Raw genomic sequence first — 19359 nt, forward strand, 5'->3', positions numbered from 1 at the left:
AATGTTCTTGGTTATGTAAGACGCTAGCACAGGGGAGGCTGGGTAAAGAATATACAGGAACTCTACTAGTTTTTCGACTTTCTACAAAGACCAAAATAACCTTTTAAAAAATGACATCAAGAAAAAAACCTATTTGCCAATGCTCCAGGACCTTTATTTTACTCTACTGACACCAATATTCTGTCTCATTCAGATAAGCCTGCACAATCTCCATCTCCCTGCTGTTCTTATTATACTCATCAAGACTTCTCTTTCTGACAAGCAATTTTTTTCTTTCCCGTTATTTAACAGGAAACTATTAATTGAAACAAATTCCAACACTTCTCTTGTTTAATTTAAAGGCACAGGTAATTTCTCCAAAATACATCCTAACACACACACACACACACACACACACACACACACACACACACACACTCTTTAAATATCTGGCACCTAACACTATTCTTACCTTGTATCTTGTACCTATTCTTGCAATTCTTATTCGGTTGTACGTATGATGCCTGAATGTCTCTACTCCGGTTCTAGCCATCGAGACAGCGAGAGAACCCGGCTTAGTACTACAGACAGACCAGCGCTATCTGATCACAACTAAAACAAGGGCTAATTAAGGACCTGACTTTTTCTCAGACAATGATTTTAAAAAAAATTAAAAAAGCAGTTAATTATTTTAAAGTGTGAAGCCCGCAGCTCAGAAGTGTCAGAGCAAAGATTTAAACCCAGGTCTCCGCATTCAGATGTCATATTATAAAAATCTAACCACAGAATGATCTGAATGAAGGTCAACAATGAATGACAGTCAATAACCTAGCTTATAAATATGCATGAGTGAGCTGAATATTTACAGTACAGACATTAAAAGCTTCAAGTAATTATTTCATTATGAAGAGTGGAACATATAAAATACAATCCCCAAGGAGAATGTAAATAACCTTTTAAATTTCACAACAAATACACTGTATTTTACAGTAAGTATGGAAGTTTAAGAATAATTAGTTATACTATAAATCTTTAAAGTTTTTTATTTTACATATAGATATAAAATTTCAGTGTATGCAACTTATGAGAAGGATTTATAAAGAATACCATATGCTTTTTAATGGGGAAGGGGGTAAAACGACTTGGTTGCATTTTCATGTTCTTTGGCCTTGATCGTCCCACACTTCAGATCAAGGTTTGCAATATTATGGGTGGGAAGACGCACAGGCTGGTGTCCCTGGACCTTTCTTTCTCCCTGGACAGAGTCACATGCCTACAGCTCACAGAGGACTTGAGAAGAGCTGGGATTCCTTTCTACAGTTTTCCTTCCCCAAGATAAGGACTGAATAATGTTTATCTCTCTACGTGCATTGGGTCGTAAAACTCCTGAAGGGGAAGAACCCTGTCAAAGTTTGGGAACCTGAAAATGAATTTTGGGTCATTACATATTTGTTAAACAGGGTGGATATTCTAGAGTGACCGGAACAAGATACAACGGATAACTTAAATGAACCTAAGACAATGGCATCCTTTTAAATATCCACAGCACCAAAACAAAGCCCAGACACCTCTGCTCTCTGGATTCATGCTAAGAAAAGTCCTTTCGTATTACTGCCCTGTCCCCTTAACCCCTACCCCCAAAGAAGACTGTTACTATCCGGTCAGAAGTTGTGCAGGGTAGAAGACCCAGAAAGGAAAAGTGACCTGTCCATGACCACAAGTCAGCAAGGTCAAGAACACAGACTTGTTAACTACTCCAGAACTTGCCATCTCTGACTTTGTGACACTGCTCGTTTTGCTACAGCCTGTTACTGAGGATAGTAACTACGATGGCATGCTACACTGAGTTCCTATTGTATCAGGGGCTGCCAAACCATAGCTGCTGGCCTCACGCGGCTCCCGCCTGTTCTTTTAAATAAAGTTTTACTGGAACACAGCCAGGCCCATCATTTACATACTGTCTATGGCAGCTCTCCTGCCACACTCACAAAGTTTAGTTGTCATGCCAGAGACTGTGTGGCCCACAAAGCCTAAAATACTGATTATCAGGCCCTTTACAGAAAAAGTTTGCCAACATTTTACTCTTTATGTTTAAACCTAACAGCCACTCGTGACAGAGCTGATACCAAACTCATTTTACACAGGAAGTTAAGAGACTTAAATACAGCTGGAAAGCATCAAAGTCAGAATTTGGAAACAGGTTTTTTTTTGTATTTAGGAGTCTCGTCATTATTCCAGTAAGATATACTACATGACGATTGTTCCTTCCTTGGTTTGTACAATGTAGACTGTACTATTCCAGCAGGGTGAAGGCTGTAGCTCACCCCTCTGCATCCCCCAAGGACCCTAGAACAGGTATAAGGAACCCATACTTACTTAACAAATTCATAAATAAATGGCCTGTAAAATTTCTATTTAATTTCTGTCCTCCTAGGTACATTCCCAACTCATTATAAATAAAAATTTCTACTACTCAGTACAATTTTACGTATGTGTAAAATTAATTCTTCTATTTTCTGTGAATTTAAATTCATGAGGGAAAAAGAAGGTAAACAATGCAGCAATATTGTTTTTCAAAAGTAATTTATGTCAAACCACTTCCCTAAAGATGTGTTTCAAAATCTGATTTCAGTTGGATGAACGGCGGGCTGCCCTCCCATCGCTGCCCGACAGTGACCCCTGCTGGCCGAGCCAGGCGGGGCCTCCCTCAGACAGGCTCCCCTGGGAGGTCAGCAGCACCTCCCTCTTCAACATTCTGCTACTGCCGTAATTTGTCTGCTTTTGTTTTCCTCACGTTTAGAAAAATTACTCTGAAATCCAGACAAACAAGGGAAACCTGGGGAAAAAGTCTTTTAAAGCATACAACTACTGCAGTAATGGATTTTTGTTTTGGGTTTTTATTAAACTATGTTTTCATCTTAACAATATAACGAGCCAGGGTTTAACGTTTGTTAACTTTAGGCAGTAAACCAAAAGGCAGTAGTATCTGCATTGTTCATTAACGACATACACACTTGTTTAACTGTAAGTCCCAAGACCTATCATGGTTTCTTATCGTGCGTGGAAGTTTCTCTTAAAAGAACTAATAATGTTTTCTGTAAACATCCCAGTGACAAAAACATATTCTACAGGTTTCATTTTGAAAGCACTTCATTTAGAAAAATTCATTAAATTTATTTTAAGGGTAAATGTGATGCAGGTTTTAAATCCTGTGATCTAATGCCATCCTCTTACACGCATCATCCTAAGTACTTAACCTCCAGCGGGAACCGTGTTTCCAGTTGCACCTTGCCACACTGAATGGTTCTCCCAGTCTGGCAGTGGAGGGCACATGTTAACATTCCGAGCAGTCTGCTGACAAAAACATTCTTTGGATCAAGGCATGAAAAGCAAATAGCCAGCAGCATGACTTTTGACACAAAAGGTGAAAAAGAAAAAGTACTTACTAATACCCCAAGAACACAGGGACAAAATTCCTGAGACTATATAGTTTTGCATGGCAAGAATACAGGGACATGTGCAGCTGGCCGGAGGGATTAGACTTTTCATGAACACCTACTATAACTACAGCTGAGTGGCTAGTTTTAAACTACACGGAAACTTCTTTGAGATGTCAAATGTCCAAATTTTAATGGCTGCCTTAGATAAGTTTACAGTCCCCTCTGCTTAATTCAAAATAAATGTTTCCCAACGTCTCTAAATTTACTCCATTTGGAAATTAGAACAAGAATTCGTCTGCTGAAGGACGAAATGGGCAGCCATACGGCCCACTGCTTTAAGGGCCGTGAAGAATCAAAAACTCAGGGGTCTTTGCGCCTTCATCACATCATCTTCACACTGACCTTTCATAAGCGCTCCATCCACCAGGGAACATGCACATTCTGCTGGTGAGTGACATTCTGAGTATCAAGTTGGTAGAGAGTAGAAAACAGATTTAGGGCATTCAAGAAAAGAAAAAGATTGAAGATAATACCAGGAAAAGAAATACTGTAGATAAGTAGAAATAAATCTACAGTAAACCTTTGATGAAAATAAAGAAAACAAGGCAGATATTAAGGAAAAATTAAATATGAACATGGAACAAAAAGACTTGGACTTTTCCCAGAAAACCAGAAGCTGACCAAGACATTACCGAACGGTAATGATTTTTCAAGAATAAATATGGTGGGATACTCTGTAGTAACACTGGCCTTTGGAGAGCCTTTAACAAATTTTGTTGAATAAATGAAAGCTGAGATGATATTTCTTGATTATTATGTATGTGCTACAGAAAAGATCAAACGACCAAGACCCCAGTTTTTCCTGTAAACCTTAGAAACACTATCCTTAGGTTTCTGGTTGCTATTCTGCAAAGCCTGGCATTTAGAATCAGGGCTCCCAAATAATATCCTTGTGGGTTTTTTTTCTTTAAAAAGTTTACCCCATTTCCCAGATGTCTGAGATAATCAAGGTGTAAATACCTGGAGCAAGTTCTTGCATATCCTGTTAGCACTGGCTGTTTAGCTGTATGTGACTTTCATACAAGTGTGATGAATCTAATAGTCCTTCCTAAGGTGCTGTAGGACTCCACTTCTGACAGAACTGCCCTGCTGTCAATGTGAAATATGAAGGTGGCTATCAAAACTACTTAAGAATTTTATTCAGTATCTAGAGAAGACTTAATGTCACAAATTTTCGTATTGATCAAGACGATGTGTCAGTGTACTGGTTTCCCAAGAGACACGTGGCTCCTGAACTTGGCTACTTATTTTTCTTTAATCACCGTTATTTGGTAGCCATCTGTAATCTAGCTGCATAATTAAGTGAGAAACTTCGACTGTGTTTAGGGAAGCCTAGGTGACAAAGGAGATTCCGCTGATAAAGAGTTTACTCAGTAATTTCATACTTGCATATTTCATATAGTAGATTAGTAACGCCCCTGGATAAATGCAGCCGTGAGGGCAAAATGAAAGGCATCGGAAGAGCCACTAGAATCACTACCTTTTGGGACACAGGTAAGAAACTGCTGTGACACCTAACTGCTGGCCAAACCTTAGCATTTTCCTGAATTTTTATGTAGACACGCAGCAAATGGAATCGCAGTGCGGTTTCTAGCAGTGCACTGTGCAGTGGGCTTAACACCAGAGGTACAATAGATTAAGAGTACGAGAAATGACAGTAGGACCCCAGGATGCCACAAAAGCACTTGATAAAACTGTTCATCACTGGGGCTTCCCTGGTGGCGCAGTGGTTGAGAATCTGCCTGCCAATGCAGGGGACACGGGTTCGAGCCCTGGTCTGGGAAGATCCCCCATGCCGCGGAGCAACTGGGCCCGTGAGCCACAACTACTGAGCCTGCGCGTCTGGAGCCTGTGCTCCGCAACAAGAGAGGCTGCGATAGTGAGAGGCCCGCGCACCGCGATGAAGAGTGGCCCCCGTTTGCCGCCAACTAACGAAAGCCCTCGCACAGAAACGAAGACCCAACACAGCCAAAAATAAAAATAAATAAATAAATAAATAAATAAATAAATAAATAAATAAATAAATTTTAAAAAAACCACAAAACTGTTCATCATTAAAGGGAAAAGACAGCAAGTTATGGGTGGAAAGACCCTACATTACACGATGCAATTTCATCACTTATTTTCATTTGTTGGGCCAGGAAAATAGGGAGTACACTGTCAGGCAGCAATCTCGAGCTGGCGGCTGAAGTCTCAGAAGGAACCACTGCCATGAGCCTGTTCCCTGAGAAGGGGGAGGCTTCCAGGTGTGATCAGGGAGGCGGGAAACTCCTACGGGCAGGGAGGAAGCAGGGGGAGAGAGAACCCAGCATGTCAGATCACTCGGCACTGACCAGCTTCTGGACCCCAAGCTTCCTCCTACAAGCAGATGTAGGCTTCAAAGATTAAAACTATGATAGTTGAAAATATTTATTCTCCCTCCTATTTTTTTTTAAAGTTAGTCACTTCTTCTACTACTACTATATGGCTAATAATTTGTATTTTTCCTTGGAAAATTAAATTGATAGTAAAATGAAACACTTCATAACATACGCCACTACTCCTTACAACATCCTTACGGAGTTGATAAGGGCAAGGTTTTAAAACATACACGGAAACATTAAGGTAGGAAAAAATCAAGTCCTTATCTTTTATGATAGTCTATTCTGTGGGGAAAGTTCTACACCTTGGTGCTGCTGGGTCAGAGTAGAGATGAATTCCAGGAGAAATAATGCTCCCTAATTTAATAAATGAAGAGCAAGATTTCTAAATGAGTCATTATACATATATACATACAAAATTGGGTGTCACAAGGGAAAAATCGTACCAGACTTTCCATCCAAACCTGTAAACTCCATCTGCTAGAGAATGAGGGATGCTGAAACCTTGAGGTACTTTGTTTATAAAAACACCCTTTCAGAAAAAGATTTTTTTTAAAAAAATATTTATTTACTTATTTAGCTGCGCCGGGTCTTAGTTGCAGCACATGGGATCTTTAGTTGCGGCATGCGAACTCTTAGCTGTGGCATGTGGGATCTAGTTCCCCGACCAGGGATCGAACCCGGGCCCCATGCACTGGGAGCGCGGAGTCTTAGCCACTGGACCACCAGGGAAGTCCCCCCAAAAAGATTTTTGCTCTATGGTATTATTTATTATTGTTGCTGCTGAATGGGACTAACCACTTAAAGAAATCATGCTTCTTTTATAGTCATTACTGTCTAAATTCCCACTATAAAATAAAACAGCAGCGGCAGAAAGAAAAAACAAACAAAAGCTCAGCAATGAAAATTCCTGGGGACACAAATAAAAAGCCCTACTATTTGTTGTTTCTTTGTTTAAAAAACATTTGAGAAAATAATCCATATTAAAAGTCAGATGTATATGGGACTAAAGAGGTAGTGGCTTTAAATTACTTTAGATGATACAAGAAAAAAAGAAAAAAATCCCTCAGACTTTCTTAAAGGAAGGTGCTAAAACTCCCCTGCATAGTAGGACCTGTCCCCCAGCGCCCTGCCCAACTCTCTCATCCTGCCCCATTTATACTCCTGATGCCCTATTCCCCTCTCCCAACCTCTGGGCTTTTGCTCAACAACTCTCTCGGTCCAGAGTGCTTGCCCTCCTTTACCCCACCCCCTCATCAATACTTTTTCAAACAAAGCAATATATGGATCATTATATTTTGATATATTTCCTTTCTTTTTGTTCTCCTGGGATACCCTTAGTCATCCTTCTGTTCCAGACGAGGCCATCACTGTCCTTCCCAGATCCCAGCCTTGAGGAGTGAACCCTGCCAAGTCCCCACATCACAGCCACAGGCGAGGAGCTCCTGAGGGCAGTGACTATGGACATACTAGACAGTTGCTGCGGTGCTAAATAAATAATCAGTCACAAGGAGAATAAACTCTTCTTCTCTGGAACCACTGAAAAATGGAACAGATATTTATCAGTCTGCACAGATCATTACTGAGGATGAAAAAATGGAATCGTCAGGATAACTTAAAATATCTCCCAGTCTTCTGATCTAATAACCAATAAATAACAAATTAACAAATGAATGGCCATCATCACTTTGAAAATTCCTATATCGACCACGGCCAAACCATGTAAACACTATTCACAGGTAAAGGCGTTCAATATTGTATTACAGCTACCATTTCATTGTAGTGAAGGAATTTAATGGAAAACTAGTATATCATATTCTAAAAACAACAATGTTGAATGATTTCCTGACAGATTACAGGTCGCTTTTTTCCAGTCACCCACTCAATCTGCAACTATTTACTATCTATGATTTGCCGCTAGCCACAATCCCAGCAAGTGCTGGCGATACAGCAGTGACCACAGGGAGATCGCCGTCCTATGTTCTATTTTCTAGTTGAAAGGAACAGATGATGAATACACACACTCATCTGTAAGCTGTAAGCGGCTGTAAGTGCTGTACGGAAAAATAATGCCGGCAGTTAAGAGGGTGAGGCGCTCTTTTCTCTAGGGAGCTTCAGGAAGGCCTCACTGATAAGGTGACGTCTGAGCACAAGAGCACTGAGAGATGACGGGGTGTCTTGCAGCACCTGGTGGAGGGCATTCCAAAGGGAGGAAAAGAGAGAAGGCCCTGGACAGGGGCCAGCTGGGTGTGCTGCCCACTGAGCCAGGCGATCAGGGTGGTTGCAGCTGAGGGGCAGGGGAGGAGGGAGTGGAGCCGAGTTTCAGAGGCGTGGTGCTCGCAGGGGACACAGACCACGGCTCCGAACGAGACAGGAAACCGATGGAGGGTTTTAAGCAAAGCCATGACGTAACTTTCAGAAACCACTTTGGCTGCTGTGTTGAAAGCAGGCTGTAAAGAGGCAGGGGCTGAACCACGGAGACCAGTGAGGGGCTACTGCAAGCAACTTAGAAGACGTGATGATAGCTTTGACCAGGGCTGGGAGGAACAGGTGGTTCAAAGCGGTAGGTTTCCGAATACGTTCTGAAGGAAGAGCCAAAGGTTTTACTGGTGGATTGGAGCCAAAGGACACCCAGTACGACTTCAAGGTTTCTGGTCCAGCAGCTGGAAGGACGGGAGAAGGGCTTCAGGGAAGCGTGCTTCTTAGCGTCACGAGACGGGTAAACCAGGCGTTTGGGGCACGTCACGCTCTAGATGCCTATTAGCCACCCACGTGGAGACGGTGAGGGGAAAGATGGGCATGCAAGTCTGGAGTGGATATTGGAATCCCCAGCATATAGATGGCATGTAAAGTCAGAAGACTGGATGAGACTACCTGGGGAGGGAGCATAGACAGAAGAGATGAGAGATTAGAGACCACAGCCCTGGGCACTGCATTTAGAGGCTGGGGAGATGAGGAGGAGCCAGCAAAGGAGAGTGAAAAAAGAATGCCTAGAATATTCTAGGCTGGTGTTGGACTAGAAAATGGTACACCTTGCAGACAGGCAGCATCACATTGTGGGCTTCTGCGCTTTCCTCTCTAAAAACATAGACATCTAAAGAATTGCTAAGCAAGCTCCCATCTCTAACTACCATCAGTTTAACAGAGTGAAACTTCTTCCCAAAGAATAATAAGATCCAAACTTAGGACAGCAATCAAGAAAATATAAGTAAAGACAGCAGACTATCATCCATCAAATTGGCCCCAAACTAAAATGCATGTAGTATCAGGTATAGTTAAGGGTGTGCAGAAATAGAAATTATCCTAGAGAACCATTTAAAATTATAAAGCAAAATTAATTTTCTAGGTATCTACATACAAGGTGGTACTGTTCATGCAAATTTGGAATACAAACTTAAGCAAAACCACATGCTATGTGTGGATATACACACGTATGTTAAATGAATAGAAAGAAAACCCCTAAGTGCAGTTAGTGTTTGCCTCTGGGAGGGAGTGAGACGGGCAAGGGTGAGTTAGGGATACTGCACCTAATGTGTAATGCCTTACTTAGCTTGTTTTTTTTCAAAAATACAAATTTATGAAAATACAATTTTCAAAAACACAATTTATGAAAAAGACTTGAAGCAAATGTGAGAAAATATTTATAATCCCCAACTCTGGTGTGAATACATGAGTGCATGTAATAAAATTCTTTGTAATCTTTCTGTATTTTTACAAAACATCTCAAAATATTTTTAAAAACACAAAAGACAATAATAAAGGGAAAACAAGACCATTTGTTTGAAACAATGTTCGCCACATTTATGCCTATATTCCAAGCCTATAATAAAGCAGAAGTGGAGGAATATATTTTGTTGGCATATTATAAAGAACTATGAGGTATGACATAGCACTTGGCAAAATCCACCTATGTGCTATAATTTACTATTCAATAAAAACCGTGAAAAAACTTTAAGTATACTACTGATAAGTACAGTAATTTTAAAAAAATTAAACAGAAAAAACAGGTAAAATTACCTAGAGTTTTATCAGAGGATCTCATCTGAATTGGGAATTAGGCTATCAAGTTTGAGTTATAGTCTAAGACCCGCTTCAAGCGTTTCTGGAATCAGGTGAGAAATAACAAAAATGAACGGATAGATATGTAAGTCCATCAGTCAGTTGTCCAATCTAAACGATGCATGATAATTAATGGAAACTACACTTAATTCTCCTATGTAAATCTGGGATATAAACACTACCTTCCCTTGACAGTTTAGAAGATTCTACATTTTACTTAATTTTTATAAGACTCATCTTCTTATAGAAGTAAAACACCTAAGAGTATATATTATAATAATAATGCTTTTAATGTTTATACATTTTTCAGAAATTAGTATTTCATATTATAACCTCTACTTTGTGCCTTTTCTAGTCTCTGGGTAATAAATATACTCACTGAAAGCGTTACTCATTTTTCCTAGCTTTTTAATTCTGAATTGCTCAGCGTGATAGCAATAAAGCAAATAAATAATAAAGAGGGATTTTTTTTTCACTTAAATAGTTATGGTAGTTAATTTACTGCATGACTACTAGCAGCAGAAAATAAATCAAACAGACTATTTACATTAGAAGTAAATTAGTTAATTAATTTTATTAAATGTATGTCTTTATACAAAGACATCAACACAGAATTCAATTCCTAGCCATTCAAAAATCAGTTTTTAATACGTATGTTCCTAGGACAAAAAAGTTACACATATGTTAATTTGATATATACTTTTAAATCCTGATATTGCCATCCCTGATATGTATCAGAGCATCAAAGTGTCTATGAAGCACTAAAAACCTCCTGATTGTCCTAAGTTTGTTATGATTGTATTTTCCTTCTACTAATAATACATCCACTTATTTCCCAAAATTAAAGTTAAAGGCAATCCTTTCCTTGTGCTTAAACTACGAAATCATATCAACTGTAGCACTTAAGATGTGAGTCACTTCTCTTGCATATTTAGAAACAAATTCAGGCTGATTCATTTAGTGTATTACTGGTTGTCAGGTGGAAAGAAAAGCATTTGCTTTTTTTTAACCTGTATTTTCAAAGATGCCCTCACCATTTTCCCTTTGGAAATTTTTTCTACATCAAACTAGTACATACTAACTAAAACATAGCAAGCAGGTAAATGTTTAATTTAGGGTGTTTTTCAAAAAAGCAATAGGACAACTTTTTTTTTTTTTAACTTATCTCTTGTTGATAAATTCTTGGGTTAAAACAAAAAGTCTTACAAAAAAATAAGTCTATTGTCTGATTAGTCAGAACAGATGAACAGCTTTATTTCCCCTCAAAATTGGTTAGAGATAAATACTTCTACTTGTTGAGTTAACATCGTTAAGAAAACAACCAGTTAACCTTTTCAAAATAATAAACAATTTGGGGAAGCAAACAAATGTTTTTATTCCCCAAATATTTCCAGAGCAGCTGCCACGAGCAAGGCACTGCGCTGAGGGCTGCGGGCGCAGCGAATACTACTCAGGCAGCAGTTCTACTCATGACCCGCCTGAGAATCAGCAAAGAGGTAAGGGAGGAAGCATGTAAATAACAAAAAAAAAAAAAAGTTATGGCAGAAAGGGATCCAATACTCTCAGAGAGTGAACTCTAAAATATTACAGGTGTTGAGAAAAGGGAAAAATTGCTTCCCGCAAGTGGTGTGGGAAGGGAAAATCAGAGAAGGCTTCATGACGGCAGTGGGTCTGAGCTAGATCTTGAAGGAAAGTAAGATTTTGACCAATGCAGACGGGGAGCACGTTTGTGTGGGGATTGAGGGTGAGGGCTTCATAGGCAGAGAGCCGGATCAGTGTCACGTAAGCAGGAAATTCAAGCATTAGGGCAGGTGAAAGAAAGAGATGAGGGATAAAGGTGAAGAAGTAGGCAGGCATCAGATTATAAAGGATTCTGAGGAATTACTGGAGGTCAAGTGGCTCATATTCTATTTGGTAGGCAAATGGAAACCAATGGAAGACCTGGAGCAGAGGAATAGTATGATCAGACACATGCTTCAGGAAGATTAACTTAACATCAGTGGGGATAGATGCAAAGGAAGGAAGACAAAGGAAAGGTGAGAAAACTGATTAGGAGTCTATCACATAGTATAAATAAGAGGTAATGAAAGTAGGAACTGAGCAGCATCAGTGGGAATGGAAAGAAGAGTATGGATGCAAAGAAAAAAAAGAGTGCATTGTAAATAGCATTTATGAAAAATATGGAATAAAGCCTTACCTGATTCTTCTGTATCTTGTTCATCTATTAAACCTACTGAGACGCCTAAATCCACACATTTCTTGCTATGTGTCTTGGACTTCATGTGTTTTGTCAGATTTCCTTAAGGGAAAAGAATGTTTACTAAGCTTACATAGTATTATTTTGCTATTGCATTTGTCAACACTGGCAAATTCCATTCCTATTTCAAGTGAAAGTACAGATTGTGGTTATACAATTCCAATGACTAAAATTTGCTCAAAAAAATAATACTGGTATCTATATGCTGTAATAACCTTGTTATTAGTAATAATCTCTCTTTTTCAAATCTGCCTCCTCTACTTTGATAATGTCTACTTTTGCCTTATGGTTATTTTTCTCTAGTCCTTATTTATTTCTTAGAACATTTTATATACACTTAAAGTCCCTTTCAGATTGCACTATGATCTGTGGTTTCTGAATTCTCCACCAGTTGTGTCCGCTGGCTTTCCCTCATAGTACTTTATTTCCTTGCACATTTTTTAGTTTTTATTGTAAACTTATCTTTAGCAAGATTGGTTTCCATGGAGTCTTAAGTACCCTGGGTGGTAGACACATCTCTATGGGTCAGCCTTCCAATTGCTTCTGCCTGGGACCTTAACAGTTTCATTCCACTAATTCTGGATCAGTTTGAGGCGTTTTTTTGGCATGGCACAGGTATAGGGTTTTGCTTTTTAGCAGGCAGCTTTTTCCCCACATGGTCCAAAGTCACTGGACAGGAGAGCCATGCTTATTTCAGAGGCCTCAGATGCCATTCCAGGACCAGCATTAAACCCCAGGCCTGTGGGCATATATCTGGCAGCATTAAACCCCAGGCCTGTGGGCATATATCTGGCAGCATTAAATCCCAGGCCTGTGGGCATATATCTGGCTTGATGTCCCTATGGACTTTTTTTTTTTTTTTTTTTTTTTTTTTTAATATCTGTTCACCATGCTAGTTTGGAGTTTCCTTATTTTTGGTGGCTGGGAATCTTTCTTTCTAAATTTCAAGCTTGGTTATCTATTTAAAACTACAGTTGGTTGTTGTACTATAAATAGTATTTCTGTGTGTTTGGAACAAGAGAAAGAATTTCCTACATTAATTTTACTTCACCATACTGACTACAAGTCTCATAATAGTATCCCTAGAGGTGTGTTTCCTCTGGCAGCTGGTGTACAGCTCTGTAAGTATCACCAGATTAACTGGGAACCATTGGGCGTGCTGGCCCCAAGTGATCATTAATGCAGGGGGAGAGCTCAAATTCTCTTGAGGATACCAAGCAGCTTGAGTAGATAATGCCACACACACAAAATTGCCAAGAAGGGAAAATCATCTCCTTTGAAAATAAAATCTAAATGCTGAGTTTGGCGAGCAGGGCAAATTCGTATTTCAGAATAAACCTTCAGAAGAGCTAAAAATGTTTGAATCATTGGTCCAGATTTGAGTCTGTGGTAGCTCAAAGACCTGCAAAATTGCAGTATTTATAGAGCCTCACCTCCACTAAAACTGCACTAAGCCCGTGGGACTGGTCACACCCGTTCAGGCCACTTCTTGCACTAGTTAGTATGCACAGCATCCCAGAGCTTAGTGCTTAAAGGGTTCAAGTGTAAGAGAGGGACCGGACCAGATAATGTCTAAGATCCAGCAAACCTTGACCTCTGTGATTCTAGAGATAACGCCCGGCTTAAATGACTTGGCCATGTCTGACATTTACCTTAAATACACTTTAAAAATAAAATATGAAGCAAATATGGCAAATTATTAACAATTATTAAAACGTGATGGGCATACTGGTGTTCATTATGCAAATATCTACTTTTCTGTATGCTTCAACATATTTTCACATTAAAAGTTATGAAGAATAGTTTTCCCATCTTATTGTGGCTGAAATTTCCACTTATTAGTCAAAACACTTTCTAGTATGATGACAATATTATAAACCAAATCACAAGGTCCACTAAGTTCTTTCAAAATGCTTTTGTTCCCTAAACAGACAGCCATGGAGGTCATTTGCTTTCTGAGAAGTTAATGTATCATTGTAACTAGGCAAATTTGGAAATATGAGTTTTTAATAAGCATATTTTCTCATAACTTGAGCTATTACTTATTATTAACCAACTTCTTAAATAATTTATAATAAAACAATTTGCATTTCAATATGCAAAATATGCACATTAGAATGCAAATATCCCCTAGCAAGGCTGTAAGCTTTGTGCATTAACTTAACAGATAAATTTTTCAACAGATTTAATGAACATTAATATAAATCCTCTGGAAGGCATGAAAGATTTTGTTTCTGGGTTCCTATAGCTATATATAAAGTCCAGCTTTCTGTGCTATAAATGGAACTAAACCCTGCAGAGATGCAAGCTCACTGACTGAGCTGACTGACCTTTAAAGCAGAATAGTGAAAACAAATCAATTAAAATTATTTTGAAAATGCATTCATAAAATAAACCGAGAGGACAACTGATGAAGTACAGACTTACAAGCATTACCATCAGAAGCATCAACTTCTAGGAGGACAGATCATTCCTTTGATAGTACCATGCTATCCTTGCATACTCCTATTTATATAGCATGCCATTACATCACTATTACCTTCTGTTAATAACCAGACACATTCAAGAATGGGACAACAAAGTAAATCAGAGTAGGGCAAAATTTACAGCCTAATCTAAAAACAAGTCTTTTATTATTTAGCTACCTTTACAAGATACTATGGAATCTGTTTGGCATATATTCATAAAAGGTGGACTTCTACAAGGAAGTGACCATAAAAAAGAGAACTGCCATGCCGAGAATAGGGAAATACTGAATTTCTAATATTTTCTTCACCAGTCTCCTTAGCTAGGGTAGCTTTCTTGAAATAAATATTTATCACATAATTCCAATGAATTATCTGACAAAACAAAAAATTTAATGTAAATTCAGGTATGCAGCATATTTGAGAAATGAAAGACGTGAAAACTGCTAACATATACTGCTCACTCTTCAAAGATCATTATGCCCTGTCCACCATTTAACAAACATTTATCTAATATTTTACATGATGTTAGCTTGAGTTATTTCATTAGGATTAATACTTGATGATTCATAATATTTTTCTTTGCCAAGAAATCTCTGTAGTTTCATTTGTTTTCCACATTAAAATTTTCCTTCCTTTCTTTGCCCTTACTTTATAAAATATCCTGATTCCTTTTCCTCCTTCTTTTGAGAAACACCCATTTCACATCATACCTGGATCCTCTTTTATTTGGTAACATCATTCTGTAACTGGTAATGTTTTATTTGTAATATTGGCCTATTACTGGTCTCCTGGTCTCACACTGTAAATTATTTAACAGACGGACGTTTCTTAATCATAGGATCAAAACCAGTGTAAAAGCAGTAAGTTGGGTTAGAAGATCAAAGCACTTAATCCTATCAAAGCCTTCACATAAGATCAGGAAAATCATCCTGAAATGCACCCTCCATTTCCAGAAGAAGGTTCCATACCACAACCTAAGAATGACAGAATTAGGGTTCCTTCTGACTTATGATTTCTTGAAACTTTAGAAATATTCAAGGCTATCTGAAGAACAGATTTGTTTTTTCCCCCATCATTCTTGTTTCAGGTTTTACTGGCATTTAAGGAGAGCTAATTTGAAGCTATTTAGTTGCTACATACTATAACTGTTTAAATGCCAATAAATACTGGCCAAAAAATATAATAAATTTTGCTGAAGAGTTGATCAATCTTTAAAACAAAAACTGCAGAGACAACCAATATAATCAGAAAAAAAAGCAAATGTTAACTGAAAAGGGATAAAAATAATGTAGTTCTATTAAAAAAAATTGATTAAATATTTTTCACAGATTTTCTCCTTTCAGACAAATAATTTTATGATTATATTGCTTTGTATTTGCGAGATTCTTACTTTCTAAAGGGTGGTATACGAAATTAAAGTCTCAAGCAAGAAATTTTCGTATAATGATTCATAAACAAGGAACCTAATGGAGAAAGCAAACATTTTATGATAGTGTATTTATTCATTATATGTCACAGGGAATTTGTAGAGAGTAAAATTACCTTAACTATAATAAAGGCTTAGAATTTAAATAAAAACATATAAAGAATACAGAAATGGTACTAAATATAATTTTAATTACTAGTTCTGAGTTCCACAAACATTAAATAGTACAAAATTTAGAAATTTTTTGAAGCTGATATTCAACAGTACTTCAGTAAAAAAGCTTCATGGGAAAGAAAAAGAAATGGCTATGCATGACTAAAATTAGATAATAAAACATGAATGTAATCAGTATAACTTTACTGTAGTTATTATTTTAATTTTTTCTTTAAACTTTTAGCACTGAAATGCATCTACAATGTGATCATGAAAATTTCTTTTTTCTTCTTTAGCTCCAAAGTAAGTATTTTTGAAAACGTGTTAGTCATCATGTTATACAACTCTAATTTGGGAAGTAAAAGAAAAAAGGGCAGTTGCTCCGTTTCAAATGTCATATTTATTACGTATATTCTAAAAGTGTGTAATTAAAAACTTTTTCTCAAGAGGTCTAGAAATATATAAAGAGATAAGACTACAATGTTGACAAGATGTAATTTATATTATTCTATTTTAGCTACTGCTTCCTTGGTCAAGGAATATGTAAAGTTGGGTCTTAGCTCTACTAACTCAATGCATATAATAAAGGACCATGAAGCGATGTCATCTCATACCTTTAGTCTTAAAGGAGAAGTTACAGTAAGTGCAGTGGTAGGGGCGGACATCTGTATGGGTTCGTATGTGTTTCTTTAACATACTAGGTTTCTTACAACGGATTCCGCATTCTTCACAAATGTACTTTCCTCTTCCCCTGCCTCGGACATATACATACTCTTCATTTGATTTATATCTAATTTAAAGAAAAGGAAAATGAATAGGGCAATTGGATACTATGTCTTTGAGAAAATACTGATGATTGAAATTCAACCTAAAAAATAAAACAAGGCACAATTTTTACACTCAATCAATATAAATGTTATGCACATGTAAGTAACAGAATATTCCAGCTTTTCACATCAACACAGTATTCTAATAGCTAATCCTAATCAAACAACTTTATTCAATACCAGGTTTAATTTTAAAATAGTTCCTCTAAGTGACTGCTTTAACATTTTCTTTATTGTTAAATTCAATCACAGCTATAAGTACTGAAATATTTCTGAGCTTCATTTTAACTACCGTTGGCTTTTACAATCTTTCTCACAACCGAATTCACTAAAGACATCAAACAGGCAATGATTCATCTCTTTTAGAGCAGATTTTTTCAGGTCACTCCTTATTATGAATCAACGTGAAACCCAGGGTTCACTCTGAAAACTTAGGGCTTAGCTGCCTCCTAGAACCTACAATGTTTTCTAAATAGTTGTCATTCTCTTGATCAAAATGGCATTATTTAACATAATACCTAACATGTATTTTGTCATGAAGATTCTGTTAATAAGCTGAGAAACCTTGCAACGTTTATATAAAATCGGCACTGGTAAGTCTTCATTCACATGAAAGCAAATGTACATTTAAAAAGTAAGTTTAAATGTACATTTAAGAAGGAAAATTTGTACTTGCCCTCCATCAAATATTTTAATTCTTCTTGGTTCACTTTTGATTAAGGAATTTTCTTTATCTTGCTCACTGTTAATTTCAGAGGCATCTTTATTGCTGAATTCAACTACTGTGGACTTTTGATTACCTAATGCTCTCTGAAAGGGAAAAAAAAAAAAAGAGAGAGACACTAATTTAATAAAACTGAAAACACAAACATGCTAGTGTTTCACTTGGAAATTAAAACATGGCAGAGTACAGTGCATACGGTTAGCTTAATGGAAGGCATTTCAAGGACGTAACAGCTTTAAAGGTCATTGCTTTATCTCCTCCTTTATCTGTCTGAATCACAGCAATCTGACACATCTTATGCTACTTTAAAATCCCACCACATTCCACTGACACCCCCAAATAAAGACTCTACAACCCTCCACCCTGGTATTCCATGAGTTTAATTTTAGGAACCTTTTTTAATAAACTAAATATTCTTTCTTATAGCTAACCAACCACTCATACTACAGTTTAAGTATACTTGTTAAAGAGTTTATTATTTAAAGATGGAAAAGAGCTAGTTACCCCCTTATGGTATAATGTCTCATACTCCTGAAAAACATGACTAACTTCCCTTCAACATCAATGCAGTGTAAAGTTAGAGCCGAAGCTCCATTTCCCAATATTTTATTCTCCCCTTCTCCCATCATTTTAAACCATAGTTAGGTTTCCTCTCTATATCCTCTCAAAAGTTCCTGAATACTGATAACTGTGAATTATAGGTCAGGTCAAAAGTTAGGTCTTGGCCTGATAATACTTAAATCTCTAGAAGAAAGTAGTGAACATCAGAATAATAAACAGTGTGTGCTTTTCCTACGGACACTCTGTAGTGACGCGACATTATGATTTTATACAACCGCACTATTTACAACCTCTTTTCTCACTCCCCAGCCTACTCTGCTCTCACATATCCTTGTGAAGCAACCAGCACTGGTGGATCACATCCCAGTGAGGAAGGACACGCGTAGGGTTAAGTCACTTGTCCAACGTCAAGTGTTAACAGCAAGGGCTCAAACTCCAGTCCTCTGGCCAAGCCCAACACAAGGCACAACTTTGCTGATCAAGGTCCTCTTTGTTACAAACTTCCTTTAAAAATTACACCACCAAGTAGACAGCTATCATACTGCGATGACATAATACCAGTAAGTGACAAGAGAGTGTGTGCGTCATGGACCCAGGGGCCTATGTGGCCTCGGGAAGAATCCCCTGGGAAGGCCCTGTCCTTACAAAGCCAGGCGTAAAGAAACGCTGCTGGCCTGAGTGTCTCAAAAAGGTGGTGTGAAGAGGTAATGACACTGACCCTGACATGTACAAATGCCACTGTCTCCTCTTTTTCTGGCAAACCCATCAGGTTTGGAATACACACATACCTTTCCTTGACATTACACCTCTAACAGTAATCCTATTTCTTACCTTCTTCTCAGTACCAAATTCCCACTTATCTTTTGCTCACTTTCTTGCTATCAAATCTGACTTCTATTCACCAACAAGCTAAATGCCAAAATCTTTACTATTTCCTTAGTTTATATGCTTGACCGCTCTATACACTCTATGTTGTTGACACCTTGCTTCTCTTAGAAATGCTTTCACTTTAGCATCGACCTGTTCTCTTCCATTTTGAATTATA

At 37.8% G+C, this 19359-nt stretch overlaps 1 protein-coding gene across 11 annotated transcripts in view; it reads right to left on the reverse strand.

The window, feature by feature from the left end:
* Positions 1 to 19359, reverse strand: part of HIVEP1 (HIVEP zinc finger 1) — a 151740-nt gene that overhangs the window by 10773 nt on the left and 121608 nt on the right. For 10 of the 11 annotated variants that reach the window (XM_057554949.1, XM_057554941.1, XM_057554947.1 and 7 more), the window contains 3 exons: positions 17706 to 17839; positions 16817 to 16992; positions 12096 to 12197 (listed from right to left, as the gene is read on the reverse strand). In XM_057554949.1, coding sequence (XP_057410932.1) covers positions 12096 to 12197; positions 16817 to 16992; positions 17706 to 17839 — 412 coding nt within the window. The remainder of the gene's footprint in view (positions 1 to 12095; positions 12198 to 16816; positions 16993 to 17705; positions 17840 to 19359) is intronic. The other variant, XM_057554950.1, reaches the window with a different exon arrangement.

This window comes from Balaenoptera acutorostrata, chromosome 10, assembly GCF_949987535.1.
Source record: "Balaenoptera acutorostrata chromosome 10, mBalAcu1.1, whole genome shotgun sequence".
Lineage (NCBI taxonomy): Eukaryota > Metazoa > Chordata > Mammalia > Artiodactyla > Balaenopteridae > Balaenoptera > Balaenoptera acutorostrata.